The following is a 20,275-nucleotide window of genomic DNA, read 5'->3' on the forward strand; positions in this document are numbered from 1 at the left end:
AGATGGTTCTAAAAGGCAAGTTTTAGAAACCCATATCAGATGTTTAAGTTGGTTTTCTTCAACTCAAAACGTTTGAGTAAAACGCCAACACAAATTCATTTTGAAAAGTGTTTCAAGGGATATAATGAGATGGGAGGTATAAACCCTATAAAAGGACAAGCATGAACATTTAATAAAAATCTCTTATCTTCAATGTGATTGAATATAAGAAAGTGATCGAAAGTCTCTATGATAAAAAATTGATCAAATGACATTATCCGTTTCATATGGAGTTAAATAGTTGATTAAAATCTACTAGGAATGATGATTGAATAGACTTAGCAAACTTATGAAAAGTGATTAAAGCAGTTAAGCAAAGTATCATTTTGAACCTAAAAGAAATGTTCTAAGTGGCTCAAAAGGAAAAGGTTTAAGAATATATGGGGTAAGCATTAAGGAGTTGTAGGCTAAGAAATGCAAGCAAGTTGCTACCTCTAAGGCCTAAAACTACTTATATGCTAAAAGTTGTTATAAACAACAAAAGTTTCCAATTAAATGGACCAACTCCAATTGATTAGAAACTACCTCATACAATTGGAGGGTAAAAGAATGGAAATGTACCAGTTTAAGAAGTATATTATAGAAATTTATTTAGCATATTACTACTTCTTAGACATGCGATATCATGTTTAGTTCACTCATTGAAGAATGTGGTTGAATTAAAATAAGAAGTTTGCATGGCTAAGGGAGAAGTAAATCTACATGTTTAGAAGAAAATGTTGCTACTTCACAAGTAGATTCTACAAGTTTAGAAGCAAAAGGTTGCAACTTTACAAGTAGAAGCTTACATTTTCACCTTACCTTGTATTTTAGCTGGAATAAAATAAGTTATTTATTCTTGCAATTATCAAAACACCAATCAATGTTAGTAATGACTAAGCATTGAAGATTCAAAACATGGAGTAAATGTTATTCTATGCTTATTTCAATCAAAGTGTGTTTCGAATAGCTAAATAAGTTAAAAGTTCTATATGGCAGATATAGATAAACCATTTCTATATATATAAATTATCTCTAAAATGTCAAAAGATTATAATGAAACTGAACATTGCACACGGAAGACCAAAGGGATGGACTTTCAATATCATTAGATTATGAATCTATCGATGCATGCAAATATCATTCTAATTTGACAATTGACAAAGTCATCTTTTAGAGAAATGATGATGTGAACTCAAGGTCGAACACATATCGATGTAAGAAAACCTAAGGTTCAAAGGCTAGCGACGGAGAATGAAACTACATTTGTGATACGATCACTTGTGCTTAGTTGAAGCATAAGTGTGAGTTTTGAAAAGTTCAAAAGGTCCAGTATGAAGTTCAGAATCAATTTCACAAGATAATAATTACATTACAATATGATTGTAATGGTGAAAGTTTGAGTCAAGAAATTTATTTGGCAATATATTCAAAGTATTGTGATATGATTGTAATAATGAGAATTTGAGCCAAGACCTTGATGACTATCCAATAGTTGTGAAATTGTTTTACAACACATTTTGAAAGAAAACCTCGTGAAGTGTTTATGAAAGGAGCTATCAATCTATATGAGATATATTTTGATAATGGATGAAAATACCCTATCTTCCTACCATTATTCAAGGGATATACTTTTAAGATGAGCTACAATACTAAACAAAACTACATACGTCAAATCAAAATGTAGCAAAGGCTTCATATGTGATATGGATAAGAAAAGTTCTTATAAAGTCTTTCTACAAAGCAAGGAATAAAAGTCGTATTAAATCGTTTAATGCACGTTTGATTCCTATACAGAGCATGGGGTACTACTACACAAGTCATACTTAGCACAAAATGTTTGTTGCTAAAGTAGATACCCTTATGGAAAAGATGTCATTTCCAAAAGGTTAAGTAGGAGTATACAACTCTTGAAAGAGTTTGAGAGCCTCGAAGTAGTTCAAGAAATACTTGAAAATATGAGCATGATTCACCTCATGTCACAAATGACAACATGTGGTCTCATTGAAGTATAATGGGAATAATAACCATGTGTCGAAGGTAGCACATTCCAAGTATACACCCTATACTGTTGTTTCTCATTAAAAATTAAACAAAGTTATTGTATAAGTTTAAATTGTTGGATAAAGACCCATAATGGTGACTAACATATCCAAGACTTAGCCAAAGAAATATGATTTCATATTGACTAAGATTTCTAAAATATTTACTTTGGAACATAATGATTATGCAAGTAATAAAGATGATTTGACAAGTTATAACTCCAAGTGGTCTAAAAACTATGGACATCACAGATTATCGTGACATGGAAATCTGTACAGTGACACGATAATTTCTGCCGTGTCGCAGCATTCCTGAAATTTTTCCAATGGTTCCGTATTTTTCTTGTTATTAGCTTCCTTCGTTTTTCTGAAAACTGTATGTGTTTTACATATGTTTTAGCCCCGGGGGATATAAGCTCTATCAACCCGAAAACGTTCATGACAATAAGGGTTCATCCGAGTTATCAAATCCACCCAAAATTGGAGTCGAGTTCGAGCTCATCACGAACTTGTAGAGCCGCCAGTTGGCATACACCCTCAAAGGAGGCTGCCTTGTTAACGCGTCCAAACTCTTAACCATGGTACCCTTTTGACACCAAAAAGCTTGACCATAGTGGAACATAGAACATGACCTTAGGTTGCGAACTTTTCATTGCATCATCGTGATTAAGTGTTACTTGGCTATATTGTTGTGTGCTAACCCAAGTGTGTTTGTTCATCTTGTTATTTTGACTAACGTATGACCAAGGGTTTTTATTCCACATAGTATTTAGTACGGACCCTAAAATTGAATAAATTCTAGAAAAAATCACAAATTGGACTTGGAACTGATTACCGTGTCACGGTAGAAATGTCGCGTCACGGTAGGATGTACCGCACCACTGTACAGTTTGCCGTGTCACGACAGTGGTACCGTGGCGCGGTTCCTAGGGAACGTTGTTGTCAGTCTTACTTTGGTCTTCCGTGCGTAATTCTGTGGTTTGTGTATCTCATCTAGCGCTATGTCTAGCTGTACGGTTATAACATGTGTCCCATAACCTCACTTAATCACTCACGAGTCAAGTCAAGTACATACACTTGTTGTTTTATTCAAGTCATTCACCACGTAGTTCATGACCGTACATTAGGATGGTCTTGTGTCGTTTTTTCCATTTTTTTAGGAGTAAGTCGGATGGTATCCTCCCATACATGCTTTTTTCTTAAATTTTTTTTTTCGAAAACTCTCTTTATTTCCTTTTTTCATTCTTACTTTATGGATGGGTCAAGGTTAAGTCAAGTCATTAAAGGTGCGTTTGTTTCAATATTGCAGCGCTTGGTCGAGAAGCAGGGGTTGATTGGTACGATTCAAGTCTCTACCACAACAACCTCTTAAACCTAAGAGGCGTGCAAGGAAACCACCACCATCGTCTCCATGAAACTCATCTCCATCACCTTCTCCAGTTTACTTTCAACTCATTCCAATGGCCACTAAGGAAGATATTAAGGGCATTCACCAGTCCATCGTGGCACTCTCTGCCATGATGCAAACCCTCATTACCAAGGTCACCACCATGGAGCAAACCAATGTCACTATGCCACAGTGGACAAGATCAAAGAGCAGTTGAGTAAAATTTCTGAGGATTTCACCTATGTGGAACAACCTTCCACTACTTTGAGTGTGAAAGACAAACTTCCTGAAAAGTTTTTCACTGCTGATATACCAAAGTTTAAGCCTACTAACAGCCCAATGTTCCATTTGAAGGCTTTTTCTGCAACCATGGCTCTCAAAGGACTAGATGTGGCACTCTTCCTTATAGTGTTCCCTCTTTCCTTGGAGCATGCTTGCCAGCAATGGATCTATTCTCTGGAATCCAAGTATATCGCAACTTAGGAAGATGTTACTGAGAGTTTTATGAATCATTACAAGTGTAACATTCAAGCTAGGACTTCTGAACGTGTACTCTCCATTCTCAAACCGAAGGAGAATGAAGGCTTCACCGCTAATCTGAACAGGTGGAGGGAAACAACTGCACCCTTGGTGGATCCCCCTAAGGAAAGGGAGATGGTTCGTCTCTTTATCCAGAACCTTCCTCACAAGTGCAAGAAACATCTTAAGTTCTTTCCTTTGAACACCTTTGAAGCTGTGTACAGTGTGGGCATCGAAATCGAAGATGAGCTGATCAAGACTGGTGGTAGTAGTAACAATAACAATACTTGGAAAAACAAGAAGAACGACAATCCTTCTTCTATGTCTTCCAAGCCCAATAATGCTACCAACAACATTAGCCATTACAATCTCAATGACATGTTGGCTTTCAATGCTCCCACATAAAAGTTCCAAAGGAAAATGAGGGTTTACTCACCTTTGGGAATGAATTAAGATACTGCTTTCGATTGTCTGCACAGTCAAGGATTGATCATGCCTATTGGGCCATTTCCAGAGCCTAAACCTGAAAATAGAAGTGCCAACTATGACCCCACTACTCATTGCAAGTTTCACCAAGGTAGAAGTCACACTACCAAACAATGTTGGAAACTGAAGGATGCTATTCAAGACCTGATTGATGCTAATCAGCTTCCTATCCCTCCAGGGGCCAAGAAGCTTAATATTCAAACAAATCCCCTCTCTGATGCTTTGACTACCACAGGAGATGAAATCTCCTTTAATCCGTCGCTACTCATCCAATCTGTGGATGAACCTCTGCCATAAATTATTTTTATTCCAAGCTATAAAGAAGTTAATGGAATTTAGGATAGTGAGGATAAGGACGTCTATCTCAAGGACATGGCATGTCCACCTCTTGGCGCCATGAACTATAAAGTTAGTGAAGATGTTTAGGGCGATCTCAAAGTCAAGGTCCTTACCAGGACTGGAAAGGTTGCAACAACCTAGTCCACCTCCACCTCCACCACAAGCGCAACCAGTAGTTGATCCCATCGACCCTTTAAGCAATGATGTGATCAAGCAACTTCAAAAGACTAAGGTGGAAATGAATGTGTTGAAGCTTTTGGCTACCTCGCATGAGCATCGAAAGGCTGTGATGAATGCTCTTGTTAAGGTAAGAGTTGATGACATGAATCCTCAAGGGCTAGTCAACTTCTTTACTACTGAATTACCGAGTATCAACAATCTGATTTCTTTTTCCAATAAGGATTCACCTTCAGAAGGGGATCAACACAACCAGGCCCTACATCTTACTGTGGTGTGTAGGTAAATGAATGTCCCTATGAGCCTAGTTGATAATGGCTCAGCAATCAATGTATGCCCACTTTGCACTGCGAAGAAGCTTGGCATAAAAGATGAAGAATTGATTCCCTCCACTCAAGGGATTCCTACTCATGATAATACCCGCCGTCAAGCCGTGGATACTATCATGTTGAACATTACTAATAGATCCATTGAACGTCGCACCAAGTTTCAAGTGGTTGGACATTAAGGCTTCTTTCAATCTATTGCTTGGGCGCCCTTGGCTTCATGAGTTAAAGGCGATCCCTTCATCGCTACACCAGAAAGTCAAAGCAATAGTTGGAGGAGATCCAATCACCATTAATGCCTCTCCTATGCGCATTCACGTCATCGACACCCTCATTGTCCATGTTGACCATGATGATGAAGATGAGGATCTTTGGGGCTTTTCTTTGGAAGATGTTCTTATCATCGAGGAAGAAGAGAAGTGCCACCTCGACTTCGATCTTTACTCCAATGTCAATATTAATGCAATCATGAAGAAACAAGGGAATTTCCCTAGAATGACCCTTGGAATTAAGAAGAAAATTGTTGGACTTTGGGGCTATCCTGGTGCACACAAGAAGGATACCTTTGGCTTGGGATTCAAGCCAACAAAAGAATATATGAAGCAAGCTGTGCTCAAGATGGTTGCTCGCAACAGAACTCGTGCCATGAAAGCGGAGATGCCTACGGATCCCTATCCCCACACTCTTAATGGTCAATACTTCAAGGAAAAGGAGGACTTTCCATGCTACGAATTTCCTAAACCTTTCATTTACGATGGGAAGCGTGAGCCAGGATTTGAAGTCTTCATGGATTGTGACTTCATCGATAAAGGTGATATTTTCCCAACAGCTGGGGAACCAACTAGTCTAGGCTTTGGTGATATGGCTATCAACCTTCTCTTTGGACTCGAGAAGAACAAACCCAGGCACATCGATAATGATAACTATGCGCTCATCTAGGCTGTTTTGTCAAACAAGGACTTTGACCCCTCTAAACTCATTGTCCCAACTGAAGGTGTTTTGAAGGGTTGGCGTAAGACTGTGAAGATCACTACTCCAAGCGGAGAGAAGCTGGAAGTCACCACTAGCAAGGGCCCTATGTTTAATGAATTTGAATCGTCTGAGTCTGAGTCTGAGTCTGACTCTGTTTGTGAGCCTGTAGGATCTAAGGCTGAACCCCTATCTGCTATTGAGCATTTTTTTGTAGTTCCTGCGAGTGTCAAGTCTCTTGTCGAGTCTCCTCCATCTATCCCTAATAATTCTGGTGAGGTCACAGCTGACCTAGCCCTCTTTGATGTAATGGTTAATGAATTCAATGAAATGAGTACCTTTTCTTACGATGCGCACCATTCCCCCAACCTTGATCAATATTGCTTTGCTAATGATGAAAATGACAAAGAGATAATAAAAGCAATGGAAGAACACGATAATTAAACTACAATAATTGAAGATACGGAAACACTTAATATTTCCAATGACACTACTCTCAAAGAGGTTAAAATTGGATTAACACTAAGTCTTGACAAACGTAAGGAAATTATTAACTTACTTAGTGAATTTGTTGATGTATTTTCTTGGTCGTACCAAGACATGCCAGGTATTGACAGGGACATAGCTCACCATACGATACCACTCATTCCAGGTATGAAGCCCATTAAACAAAAGCTACGCCGCATGAAATCTGATGTGGCTCTTAAAATCAAAGAAGAGATCAGGAAACAACTAGCTACAAGCTTCATCAAAGTGTCCAAATATCTAGAGTGGATAGCCAATGTGGTTCCAGTTCCCAAGAAAGATAGAAGAGTCAGAATGTGTGTTGATTATAGGGATCTCAACAAAGCAAGCCCAAAAGATGGGTTTCCTTTACCTCACATCAACATTCTGGTTGACAACACAGCAAACCATGCACTCCTCTCCTTCATGGATGGGTATGCTGGATATAATCAAGTATCGATGGCCAAAGAGGACATGGAGAAAACCACATTCATCACGTAATGGGGTATATATTGCTATACGGTAATGCCATTCGGGTTGAGGGTGCCACCTACCAAAGAACAGTAACAGCATTGTTACACGACATGATGCATAAAGAAGTGGAGGTCTGTGTTGATGATATGATTGTCAAATCAAAGGATCGACCATGCCACATCACTGCACTCTGAAAGTTCTTTGAACGACTTTGTAAGTACAACATGAGATTGAATCCGGCAAAGTGTGGATTTGGATTTACATCAGGCAAGCTCTTTATCTATGTGGTCAGTTCCCGAGGAATTGAAATAGGTCCCACAAAAGTCAAGGCAATCATGTCCATACCACCACCCAAGACTGAGAAGGAGATTCAAGGTTTCATTAAAAGGTTGCAATATATAAGTAGGTTCATATCCAAACTCACTGCGGTGTGTGAATCTATATTTAAAAAGCTCAAGAAGAATGTTCTAGTCATGTGGGAAGACGAATGCCAAAAAGCTTTCGACAAGATCAAAACATACCTGGCGAATCCACCTGTGCTAGCACCAGCAATACCTGACGTTCCTCTTCGAATCTACCATACGGTCACAAGAGAAACGATGGGAGCAATGCTAGCACAAGAGATTGAGAGCAAAGAGAATGAAATCTACTACTTAAGAAAGAAGCTTCAAGGCTACAAGATCCAGTATACACCACTCGAAAAGTTGTGTCTTGCACTCGTGTGGGCCGCAAAGAAGCTAAGACATTACATGCTCACTCATACGGTGCATGTCGTGTCAAAGATGGATCCTCTCAAGTGCTTGTTTGAGAAAGCCACTCTCAACAGCATATTGTCAAGGTGGATAGTCAACCTTGCTGAGTTTGACTTGAAGTTCATGCAACAAAAAGCCATCAAAGGTTCCGCAATTTTCGAATTCTTAGCAGATTTCCCATTAGAAGAACTTGAGACGGCGGAAGAAGAGTATGATTTTCCTGATGAAGATCTACTCATGACTGAGGATGATAGTTGGACGCTCTATTTTGATGGAGCTTCAAACCAAAAAGGTTGAGTTGTAGGAGTCTTGCTCGTATCACCCAACGAAGAGCACATCCCAATTCTATGAAGCTCGATTTTGATGTCACCAACAATGCTGCAGAGTATGAAGCATGTATCTTGGGAGTAGAAACAGCTATTGCTTTGGGAATCAAGAAGCTGAGAATCTATGGTGACTCTTCACTAATCATCAATCAAATCTCCAAGAGATGAAAAGTGATAAGTGAAAGTCTCGCTACGTATCAAGCTCATCTTGAAACTTTCATGGAGCAACTAGATGAAGTAGAATACACTAACTTACCTAGCGAAGAAAATCAGTTCGCTGATGCGCTAGCTAAGTTGGCTTCGATGGTCCAAATTCCAAGAGATACAGTTAGAATGCCATTGACCATAGAACAACGATATGAGCTGGCTTATGTTCATGCACTAGATGATGAACAAGACTCACAAGAAGAGGACGAAGAGCCGTGGTACATGGACATCCTTAACTATGTGACAAAGGGAGAATACCCTCCCAACACTGATAAAAGAGCACGCCGTGTTTGAGGCTCCTGGCCTCACAATATGTTCTCATAAAGGGAGAACTCCATAAGAGGACCGCACTAGGAAGAAATTTGTTGTGCATAGCTAAGAAGGAAGCAAACAAAACAAGGGAAAACCGTCATGCCAGAATATGTGGAACGCACATGAATGCAAAGATGTTAGTCCAGAAAATTCAGCGATAAGGTTACTGTTGGACTACCATGGAGAAAGATTGTCACGAGTATGTTAAGAAATGTATGAGGTGTCAATTCTACGCAAATTTGCAACATGTTCCACCATCACTCTTCTACACATACACTTCTTCATGGTCTTTCTCTACTTGGGGAATCGACATCATTGGGAAGATAACACCACCAGGACAAGGGGGACACGAGTTCATCCTTATAGCAATCGACTACTTCACCAAATGGGTCAAAGTCACTTCATATGTTAAGCTCACAGCAAAACATGTAGCTCAATTCATTAAGAAAAACATTATATGTCGCTATGGTGTGCCTCGTGAAATGATCAGTGATAACGGGACGCATTTCTAAGCTGAGTGCGTAACACCACATAAAACATTACAAATCATCGCCTTACAAACTAATGGTGCTGTGGAATCAGCCAACAAGAATGTAAAGATGATGAGTGGCACTTATGCCACTATTTCACCCCTCTTTAGGGAGGATTTTTGTTCGCACCTTATCTAGTCAGTTTTAACTTATTTTGGTTATATTTGCTTTCTCTCGTGACTTTCTTCTTCTTTTATCACTTCTTGTGATTTCTATCCTTTTTATCCTTGTTTTGTAGGTTTTTGGGCGCTTTTGAATGAAGGTAGATGAGCTATGCTTGGTCAAGGAGTGGAGAGATACCAGTTGGAGAGGGCGTGCTGCCACCCCCAAGACCGCAAGCACGGAGAGGTATTCTTGCAGGATCACTCAAGAACCTGTAAAAGGCTGCCCGCACCCTAGGAGAGGGCTCTCCCCAAACCACCGCAGGCGCGGCCCTTTGCCAGCCATTTACCGCCCTGTTCCTGCGCCGCGACCTCTCCTCAGTCGAGAGAGGCCTCTACATAAGCCACCGCGGTCGCGGTGATCCAGGCCGCAGGCGCGATCCTTGAGGTTTGCTCGTCTGTACCCAGATAAAAGAGGGTGCGGTGTAGGTAGAGAAGGCGCGGTTTAGTTCGTTATTTCCGGATTTGTGAAGCACTATAAATAGACTTTTTCTTGAATTTGTGATTTATTTATTCCAAATATTATTTAAGCTTGGTAGTGAGAGAAACTATTGGATTTTAGAGAGAGAAATTTGCTTAATCTTCAAGTTTCATCATTGTAATCAAGATTTCTTTAAGTTTTCTTCAATTTAATGCAAGTTAATTCATGTTTTTTCATCAATCAAGCTTCATAGTAGTAATCTCTTAACTCTTTCCTTTTTGTTTGGTTTAATTGCATTTGATAGTGTTGATCTTCATCTATTTCCTTGATTTTACTTGTTTGATTGATTTACTTTGATTTTGAATCATGTTTTGCTTTGTTAAGATTGAATTCATGCTTAGTGTAGTTGTGATGGCTATTTTCTCTTATCTAGCTTAGATTTCTAGCTACGGAAGGGGGTGAAGATCATGATTAGCTTGGATTATAGTGATGATTGATTGGATATTGCATTGAGTTGATGATTTTATGCTTAAATTGCTTGGAATTATTGATGTGCACCTTTAATTCCAATACATGAGTTCTGAATTGGACGCATGGGAATGATCTAGTTTAGTGTTGATCTATTTCATCAATTTGCTTGAATAATTACATGGGAATGAATTATTTGGGTAGAAATTGTATTCCTTGTCATGTATTCATGTTAATCATCATTGTTGCCTTAGTTGATCATGATTGGAACCCCCTCTCCCTAGTGTTTTGATCTTATTTCTCAAATCTAGTGTTTCATCTTCATTTTAGTTCTTTTAGTTTGATTTCATTTCATTTACTTGCTTTTATAAATTGTGGTAGTTTAATTTGATCATTGAAAACAACGAAAAATTCAAAATACCCCTTGTTACCTTGCAATAGATTCTTAATTTCACTTTGATTGTGCACTTCCCCATTTCCTTATGGTTTGACCTTAGCTTGCCACTATCTTGTGTAAACTTGGTAGAGTAAGATTAGGAATATAAATTGTTGATTTGATCTAGGATAGTAAACCACGACCTATTATCCGTCCATCAAATTTTTGGCGTCGTTGCCAGGGAAACGACTAGTTTTGCACCTTTATTGTGATATTATTGGATTTGTTGCTTTATTTTTATTCATTTACTATCTTGCTAGTCATTGTTAATTGTTTTATTAGCTTTAGTGGATGCTAAGGAGGTCTCAAGGACCACCCACACATTACATTGACCACGAGATCGACCGTACTTTAAGACAAGTCCGTAGGATTTATCAAGAAGAACCCCAGGGTCTTGGTGGTATTGTTGAGAGTGAGAGTAATTCTTGGTCTTCAAGTTCTCAAAGTGAGGCAATGGCGGCACAAGAAGAGGTTGTTTTGTTTCGTGAGTTTGGAAACCCGGAGGACTATGAGCTCACGGGTGGTATCTTGTTACCCGTTACGGAAACCAATTTCACCATCCATCCCCAATATACAAGGATGTTACAAGCGGAGCAATTCTCGGTCGGGTTCTCCAAGTGAAGATCCAATAGAGCACCTTGATAGATTTCTTGAGGTTTGTGCCATGATTCAAACTAATCAAGTTTCTCAAGAGTATATCCGTATGCACTTATTTCGACAATCTCTCTCGAGTAGGGCCAAGAAATGGCTTAAGCAAGTCAAGCCAAATTGTCTACAACATGGAGGGAGGTAGTCAAGGAATTCTTGAAGAGGTTCATATCCGAGGAGAAGACCGCTGAAATGAGGAGGAAGATTGCATCATTTGAGCAAGAAGCGGATGAGAGCCTTAGTGAAGCTTGGGAAAGGTTCAAAGAGTTGGTACAAGCATGTCCTCACCATGAATACAATCAAAGCTTGCTTATGAGTTTCTTCTATGATGGTTTGGAACCTATGTCTAGAGCGAACTTGGATGCGGGGGCGGGTGGAGAATTAATCAAGATACCCCAAAACCAAGTTGAAGCAACAACTGAGGAGGTGACTAAGAACTATTCATGGGGAAGTAGAAGAAGGACTACTCTTGAGAAGGGAAGAAAGGATGAGTTGGAGAAGCTTGATCGACTTCAACATCAAGGGGAGCTTTTGAGTAAGGGCGTAGCCAAGTTAAGCTCTAATGGAAATGTTGGCTCAAGCTCCTTCCAAGTCAATGTCTTTTCTTGTAAAAATATGTGGAGGTACAAACCATGATACATCATATTGTGGGGGTTCGAACCCCGAACATGTGGCGGCGTTAAACTCAAGGCAAGATGGTTTTAGGGGCAATGGAGTTGGAGTTGCTTGGAGGCAACTACCCCCGGTTTTTCACCTCAACCGCAACAATGGAACCAACCAAATCAACCACCTTTAAACCCCTAATTCCAAAACCAACCTCCACTCTATAACCAAAACCAAAATCATGGAGGAAACTATCCAAACCAATTCCCTCAAAAACACCATGACCAAACCCCGCAACAAATCAACCAAGCCCAAACCCAACTCCTTCAAATCATGAGCCAACAACTTTAAGCTTTTGGACAACTAATCCAAAACCAAAGCTAACAAATACAAGAGGTCAAATCCCATAACAAAATGGTGGACTCCTAATAAGCCCAATTGGCCGAAAGGTCATCCTTCAATTCACCATCTATACTTCTCGGTCAACCAAACCCTAACCCCTCACATATTTACAAAACCGAGTCTTGCAAAGCTATAACCTTAAGGTCGGGAACCGCCTATGATGATCCAAAGAAGAGGGTTAGTGACGAGAAGATAAGTGAGAAAAAGGTGGTTAAAGATGGGGATGTTGAGATGGAAAAGGGAATTGAGAAGAACAATCCCATCAAAAAGAAGACACCTTCACCCCCTAGTGATGCTAGGAATCTTGGTGGACCTGTGCCCTTTCCCGATAGGCTAGCGGAAAGGAAGTTAAATGAGAAGTTTGTGAAGTTTCTAAGGGTGATGAAGGGTCTACACATCAATATTCCCTTCCTTGAGGCAATCACACAAATGCCTTCCTATGCAAAGTTTCTCAAGGAAATTCTTTCCAACAAAAAGAAGACTATGAGGATCTCGTCACTCTTCCTTCTCAAGTTAGTGCTTTAGTGCAACATAAGATGCCCAAGAAGCAACAAGATCCCGAGAGCTTTACTTTGCCGGTTAAGATTGGGAATTTGGAAGCAAAGGGTACCTTGGCCGATCTTGGAGCTAGTGTAAGTTTGATTCTATTGTCCATTGCTCAACAACACAACATTGAAATGATCTCTACAAGGAAGACAATTCAACTTGCCAACCGATCGGTAAAGTTGCCATGCGGAGAGCTTGAGGATGTTCCCATTCAAGTGGGACATATCTATGTTCCTTGTGATTTTGTTGTCATGGACATGGAGGAAGATGACAATACACCTTTGATCTTGGGTCGAGAGGCTCTTAAGACCTTGGGAGCTGTGATCAATTGCAAGAACAACACTATCACTTGTGAAGTTGCCGATGAAAAGATGGTGTTTGAATTTTCCAACGTATATAAGAATCCCATGGTGGAGAAGGTTTGTAGAGTGGATGTGGTAGGTCCCCCTTAAGAGGAAGAACTTGAGAAAAAAGAGAAGGGATTGAAGGAGAATCTTAAGCCCCCTTTAAAGAAATCTAAGGAGGTGGTCAAGGTGTCTATGATGAATGAGGATTATTTGGTAGGTGAGGTTGTCCCTCCCAAGATGGAGAATGCAAGGAGTAGTTCTTCTCAAAAGTTCTTGAGGAAGCGAAAAAAGAAGAAAAGAAACAACAACAACAAAAAGATGAAAAAGAAAGTTGAGAAAGTTTCGGTCCCCAAAACGCCCCTACTTTTCCCTTGTGATGGAGAGATGTTACAAGATGTATTCTTTCCCAAGCTTGGGGGCATGCATGCTACTTCCACCTCTAAGTTAAAGAAGGTGATATCCTTTGATCCACCATGAAAGAAGTGAAGGATCAAGCTAGTGACCCTAAACAAGCGCTTCCTGGGTGGCAATTCGGAGGATTTCTAACCCTTTTCTCCCCTTTCCTTTATTTTTCTCTTTGTTTTCCTTTTGTTTTCTCTTTTAATGTTTTCTTTTGTGTATTGTCGTGCCTTGTAGGTTTCCTTTTGGAAGTTTGAAGCGGGGTTACATTTGGTGAATTCTATTTTATGCTCCTTTATTCTTTTAAGCCAATCTCCCGATGAGACCTTTCTTATTTCTCCTTTTTATTACTTGGTGTGCTTAGTTTAGGTTAGTTTATGAGGAATTTGAATGGTTTGAGGTTGTTTACTTGGGTTCTACGGAACCTAGGGATCGTTGATGTTGATATCGAACGATCTTTGTATGTCGATTGGGACTTGACTTGTTATATATGCCTCATTTTTTAACTATTTGATTTCTTTCTTCTTCTTTACTTTTCTTTCTTTCTCTTTTAAAAAGCATGGCCATGGCAAGTTGATAAAATGTGTTTTATATTTTGCTCTTACATTTGGACTTGATTGTTTTGATATTGTGTCTTTGAATATTTGATTCTTCCTAGTTGGCGATGGAGAACACGATTTGAGAGTGCTTTTGGTTGAATTTGAAAAATCTTAACGCTAAGGTAGCAAGGTTAAGAACTTTGAGGCCATTTGAAATCTTAGTTCATGGGAAAGTGGAAAGATGGAGTTGCTCTCTATAGTGGATTTGAAGCCCTTGGTTGGTATATGCTTGGTTTTAATCCCTAGTGAGGTTATATTGTTGTAGCCTTCATCATTTTGTTGAGTGGCGCATTAGGATCCTTGACTATGCATGTCTTAATCCTTGTTTTGACCTCTAGCTTCCCGAGATCGTGATCGAGCCACTCTAGGAGAGGACAAGGGCATAATTTCTCATTTTTTCTTTTCTTTCTTTTATTTTGTTACAAATTTGGTTTTCTATTTTACATTTGCTCCTCTTGCTAACCCTTTGGGCCTACTCCCTTTCTTTATTACGAGCCACATTACAAGCCTAATGACCTTTTGTTTCCCTAACCCTTAGTTTTGTGAAGCATTTTGGTTTGAGGGTTTGTTTTGTGTTGTGATGGTTTGAATGAAAATGAGAAAGTAATATGTTCTTTGGACCAAGCAAGAAAGTAAATTGTATATATTGTGTGTAATAAAGCAAATGCCTTTAAGTAAAAGTCGTCCATAGTTAAAAAAAGGCAAGGACACCAAATAAGAGCTATAAATATATATATATATAAAAAAAAAAACAAAAAAACAATAGTTGGTTTCGTTTTCTTCCCTATTTAAGCATTGAGGACAATGCTCCGTTCAAGCTTAGGGGGAGCATTCCTTCGTTTTTGTATATATTATGTGTTGGTGTTGTATAAGCTTGGGGGAGATGACATTATTGGTATTTTTGTTTGATGTTTGGTGACTTCTTGAGTTCTTTTTTGAGGTTTGATCACCCTTTTTCTTCACTTAGGAAATATCACCAAAATATTCAAACTTTTCTCCCCGCCTTGACCCCTAGCCTTTCGTTACAACCCTTAGACTCTTAAGGGTTGAGTCAACATCGGTGGAGGGAGATAGACTTCAAACCTATGGAGAGAGTATGCACAATTGAGATTTCGAGATGACCTTCTCATGTTTCCACATTCATTTATCTTTTTCCGATTCCTTCGCGGAATCATGAGAAGCTAACTAAGGGATGATTTGAAGCTAGTAGGGAGAACGCGACCCGTTTTGGTTGGGGCTAGGGCGTGGAATGAAATCACTAGTTTTCTATGCTTAGTTTAGTTTTTGTCTTTTTCAACCATGAGCATCTTAGGACGTGTTTTCCCTCGTCTAATTGAGAAAGGTGAGTATTATTTGGTGCTTGTCTTTCCCCTTTTGAGTCCAAGTGGAGCACTTACCACTCTAAATTTGATTGGTTTTCCTAAGCCTTGCCGTGTTGTGTTAGTCATTGTAGTGTTTGCTTTTTCTCTTTTCTCTTTAGTCTTGCTTGAGGACAAGCAAGAGGCAAGTGTGGGGGATTTTGATGAGTGGCATTTATGCCACTATTCCACCCCTCTTTAGGGAGGATTTACCCTCATTTGTCACATGTTTGCGCCTTCTCTAGTCATTTTTACCCTTGTTTTGGTTATATTTGCTTTCTCTAGTGACACTAGGCGAAAATTGCTAATCAGCACCGGTTCAAAACCCCATTTCGCACCGGTTTGGAACTGGTTCTGATTTGAGGGATGTCAAATCCTAAGACTTTTCGCAGCGGTGCGAAAACTTATTTTTCGCACTGGTTCATGATGTGAACCGGTGCGAAAAGTCCCCAAAAATATTAAAAAAAAAACACTTTTAGCACTGGTTCTTGCTTTGAACCGGTGCGAAAAGTGGCAAAAAAAAATAAAAAAAAAACTTTTAGCACCGGTTCTGTTCCAAAATCGATGCCAAAAATGCCAAATTTTTTATTTTTTTATTTTTTTTTTTTTTTTGCATTTTTTTCACTTAAATTGATATATAAACACTAACATATATAAAAAGTTACATATTTTCATTAAAAAAGGCTGTAATATTACAATTTTCGTCTAAAAAAAATTAAATAATCTAGACTTATCTCTAAGTACCTTTCTTGCATTTCATTTAACTAGCATATTTCAGTCAAAGGATCAATTGAAAACCATAAGCCATCTTCATCAAAATAGCACACATCCCCTGTTTTTAGCCAACCATCTGAAGTGAGAGTTGAAACAGTCGCCTCATGATTGTTAAAGTAGCCTGCAATAATAATGTAAGACTTTAGGCAGCATAGCATCTGAAAGTAAATTGTGCTTGGCAAGGAGAACGATCGGACTCATTAATAATAGGTCTTCACTTTACTAGGCTGAACCAACTGATTCCAAACAAATATACACTCACACTCAAGTGCCATAAGGAAGAAGCAAAGGACTGAAAAGTAACAGATGTATGAGCAGAGACTACATGTGCTGGCAAGGCCAAAATAAACATGCTAAGCAAAGAGCGTTTAACTTTCAACGGGTCCAAGAAGGGGAGTGAGAACTATCGGGTCCTTAAGGAGACTAAGCAGAATATACACACCACCATACATCCATACCATAGAATCAACAATATTATTCTGACTATACAATAAAAGGCTTAAGCAAGTAGCCACGGTCTCCCTATCTTCTTCAAATATAGATTATAAAATCAAACACATCTCAAAAAGTAGCCTTCCCAAAAAAAATGACCAACCTAATTCTTTTACCAGCCCATGAACTCTTAGTAAATATCAACTCAACATACAGCCTCCAATTTTTCCAACCAATAACTATTCTCCTACATTCACAGAGAGAGAGAGAGAGAGAGAGAGAGAGAGAGAGAGAGAGAGAGAGAGAGAGAGAGAGAGAGAGAGAGAGAGAGAGAGCTGATAAGCCATTAGAAATACAAAATATAAGCTAAAAATTATAAGACTAACCTGGAGTAGTAGCTGGGGATATAAAAGACTCATCCTGAAATGAAGAATGCCATTTCTGAAATTTAGACTTTGCAGATTCCAGCTTGATCTAAGACAAAGCAGCCAAAACTAATTACTCCTTAACCAACTGTCGATAGTCAACTAGCAAAACTTAAGCAGACAATAATCGAATTTAGTTACTGATTCAAAGTTCTTTTTTAGGTCATCCTTTGCAGATGTAAAAACAATGACAGAGTGATGACGGGAAGCAATAACACACTACTAGACAAGCATTCCACTAAACAGGTCAATAGGTCAAATATTCTATTTCTAGATATCACTTATGGGAAAAAAAAGTCGGGCTTTGCTAATGCACTTTGACAAAATCCAATTCTGTTTAAAGCCACAAATTAAAGTATATAATTCTCATCTTCAATATATTGTACTAAGTAAATCACTAGCATTATCATTATACATAATTAATTTAACCAGATCTTTACATATTAGTGAAAATTAATCTCAATGATCACTTAAGTGAACTACAGAATCCAGAGATCCCTCAAAATCTCTTGCCCACAGATGCAATTACTGGTACTGGTCTTAGATCATGTTATGTCAGTACTGGTATAGTTTTGAGTATTTTCAGTCTTAATACAGAATTTTTAGTAACAACTGCACATCAGCATTTTATTTATGGATTTGCAAACTCTTTAATATAGACCTCCAAACCAGCAATAAGTTCAAAGAATACAGCACACGTGAAAATGTGTTAACCTTACCTTATAAAGTATTTGTTCGATTATATCATCTGCCAACTTCAGTTCAGATTCACAAAGAATTGCGATCAACATTTGCCTCACTTGCAAAAATATAAATATCAGCTCATATGAACATTATAACAAACTTGTTAACATGCAAGGTATACAAGTGTACTATTACAAAGCATGTAGAATTATGATCAAGTGCATACTAGAACATCTAAGACAATAAAGGCACTACTATGCAACCTAAAGGATCATCCAGCGAAGCATCACACCAAATAGCACTTGCGAATTGAAAAAATGTTGGTATTGAAGCACCTGTTTTATCACTAGTTTAATTTAATTTACACAATCACTATAGTTTAGAGCACAATGATCATGCAAGGTTATATGACCAGCCAAGAGAAGGAAAATCACATTGAGTAATGTTATAAGATTAAAAGAGCAAATCAAACAAACATGCCAACATAACTCTCCCCACCTCAACTGCGAACTTTGAGGCAAAAATCACCACACAGGAACAAGACAATAAGCATTGAATGAAGATCTGTCTGCCTACAGCCAAACAACACCAACAAACAAGCTGAGAACCATATTGCACAAATTTATGATCCCTTAAAGCAGGGTCCACAGTATTGCTAAGTAAAACAAGACATTGTTTAGACATCAATATACCTCATCCAGGTCATTGTTTAGACATTGTAAAATGAAAGCTGAGGATTGAGAATTAGGGGATAGCAAACCCAATATACCTCATCGCGCTCAATATATCCTGTGCCATCTAGGTCATAAAGCTTAAATGTGATTGCAATAGAAAAAGGATGAGTGTGACTAGATATACATGACCCATGTTACAGATATACAATATGTAGGACGATGTTAGAGAGACTTTGTATAAAACAAGGTTACATACAGTCTATCTTATCCTCTTGGGAGGCATTAGGATGGAAGACGTTCAACACTCTGACGAAGTCACCGAAGTCAACTACTCCTTTCCTTTTAACATCGAACAAATCAAAGATCTGTGTACAGAAGGATTCGCAGTTATTAAGGGTATAACATAATATTTACGAGACACAAACTATCAAATTATGTATATATATCTATATATATCTATATATGTAAATATATGTATATATGTACATATGTATGTATATGTATATATATATGTATATATATATATATATATATATATATATAAAAGACCGAGTTATAACGAGGAATAATAGGAACTAGGAACTGATTTAACCGTCAGATCGAAACAAAATGAGCGGTTGTGATTAAATCAGACAAAGTACTTGCAATTCCAAAATTTGTATTTCTCTTTCTTCGTTACTTTCTCTCTCTTCAATTTTCTTTGCATTCTGGAAATTTTGTATCAAAATTAGGTTTAATTTGCTGCAAATTCATCGAGATCTTGCTGGAAATGGAGATTTGCTTGTCTAATTTTGTGAATTTTGTTCAATTTTTTTTACGATTCTCAGTTCTTCACCGAGATGTAGATGGAGTTCAAGAAGGTATAATTAGAAATTCTTAAACTAGAATTATCAATTTTTAAATTAATAATTAGTTAAAATTTTGCTCTGTTCAACACTTGTTGCAAATTATTGCGATATATGATCATGAATGTTGTGTATTGTAATCAAATTTCAATTGTCGAGGTTTTTAATCGCTCATATGTTTGAGTTAATTCTTGCGAGAATTGCTTATGATTGAGTGTGTACAATTTGAGTGAAATTTAGACCTAAGTTTGAAATTTTACACGAAATCAAGTAATGTTTCTGAATTTTACACGAAATCAATTTTTTGGAATGATTTTAGGTGAAATTCTTTTTGTTATACTTTCAACAAAGTTGATTAATCTTGTGTACAATATGAGTGAAATTTAGACCTAAGTTTGAAATTTTACACGAACTGAATTTTTCTATATATAGTTTTGTTGTATTTTGTTTTTCTGTGATGTTTTTGTTATACTTCCTCCGGTTTTGGTTATTTGCAACATTTACCTTATTGGGGTGTTTGCTATTATTTGCAACAAATAGATTTTTTTCCATATTTGGTACATTTTTTAATTGTCAAATTAAGGTAATGCCCTTAAAAAAAACTGATTACAATATAATCACAAGATTAACTCTACTTACTTAAATTTAATACCACCCAATTAATATAACCATTCCCACCAAAAAT

At 38.0% G+C, this 20,275-nt stretch overlaps 2 protein-coding genes across 3 annotated transcripts; one reads left to right on the forward strand and one right to left on the reverse strand.

The window, feature by feature from the left end:
• The first annotated feature begins 13,043 nt into the window (after positions 1 to 13,043).
• On the forward strand, positions 13,044 to 13,505 carry LOC110727158. The gene has a single exon (XM_021906716.1). It carries the CDS (start codon positions 13,044 to 13,046, stop codon positions 13,503 to 13,505), a length of 462 nt encoding a protein of 153 aa, XP_021762408.1.
• A 2,941-nt stretch (positions 13,506 to 16,446) lies between these two features.
• Positions 16,447 to 18,893, reverse strand: LOC110727161 (4-coumarate--CoA ligase-like 2). 2 transcript variants are annotated; one of them, XM_021906719.1, is made up of 5 exons: positions 18,764 to 18,893; positions 18,570 to 18,643; positions 18,107 to 18,186; positions 17,349 to 17,436; positions 16,447 to 16,651 (listed from the first exon to the last, which is right to left on the reverse strand). In XM_021906719.1, exons 3-5 carry the CDS (start codon positions 18,176 to 18,178, stop codon positions 16,521 to 16,523), a joined length of 291 nt encoding a protein of 96 aa, XP_021762411.1. In that variant the 5' UTR covers positions 18,179 to 18,186; positions 18,570 to 18,643; positions 18,764 to 18,893; the 3' UTR covers positions 16,447 to 16,520. The 2 variants fall into 2 exon arrangements, with proteins under 2 accessions (XP_021762411.1, XP_021762410.1); XM_021906718.1 differs by having other exon boundaries at positions 18,107 to 18,893.
• Between the last annotated feature and the right edge of the window lie 1,382 nt (positions 18,894 to 20,275).

The sequence above is a fragment of the Chenopodium quinoa genome, unplaced genomic scaffold (assembly GCF_001683475.1).
Source record: "Chenopodium quinoa cultivar QQ74 unplaced genomic scaffold, ASM168347v1, whole genome shotgun sequence".
Lineage (NCBI taxonomy): Eukaryota > Viridiplantae > Streptophyta > Magnoliopsida > Caryophyllales > Amaranthaceae > Chenopodium > Chenopodium quinoa.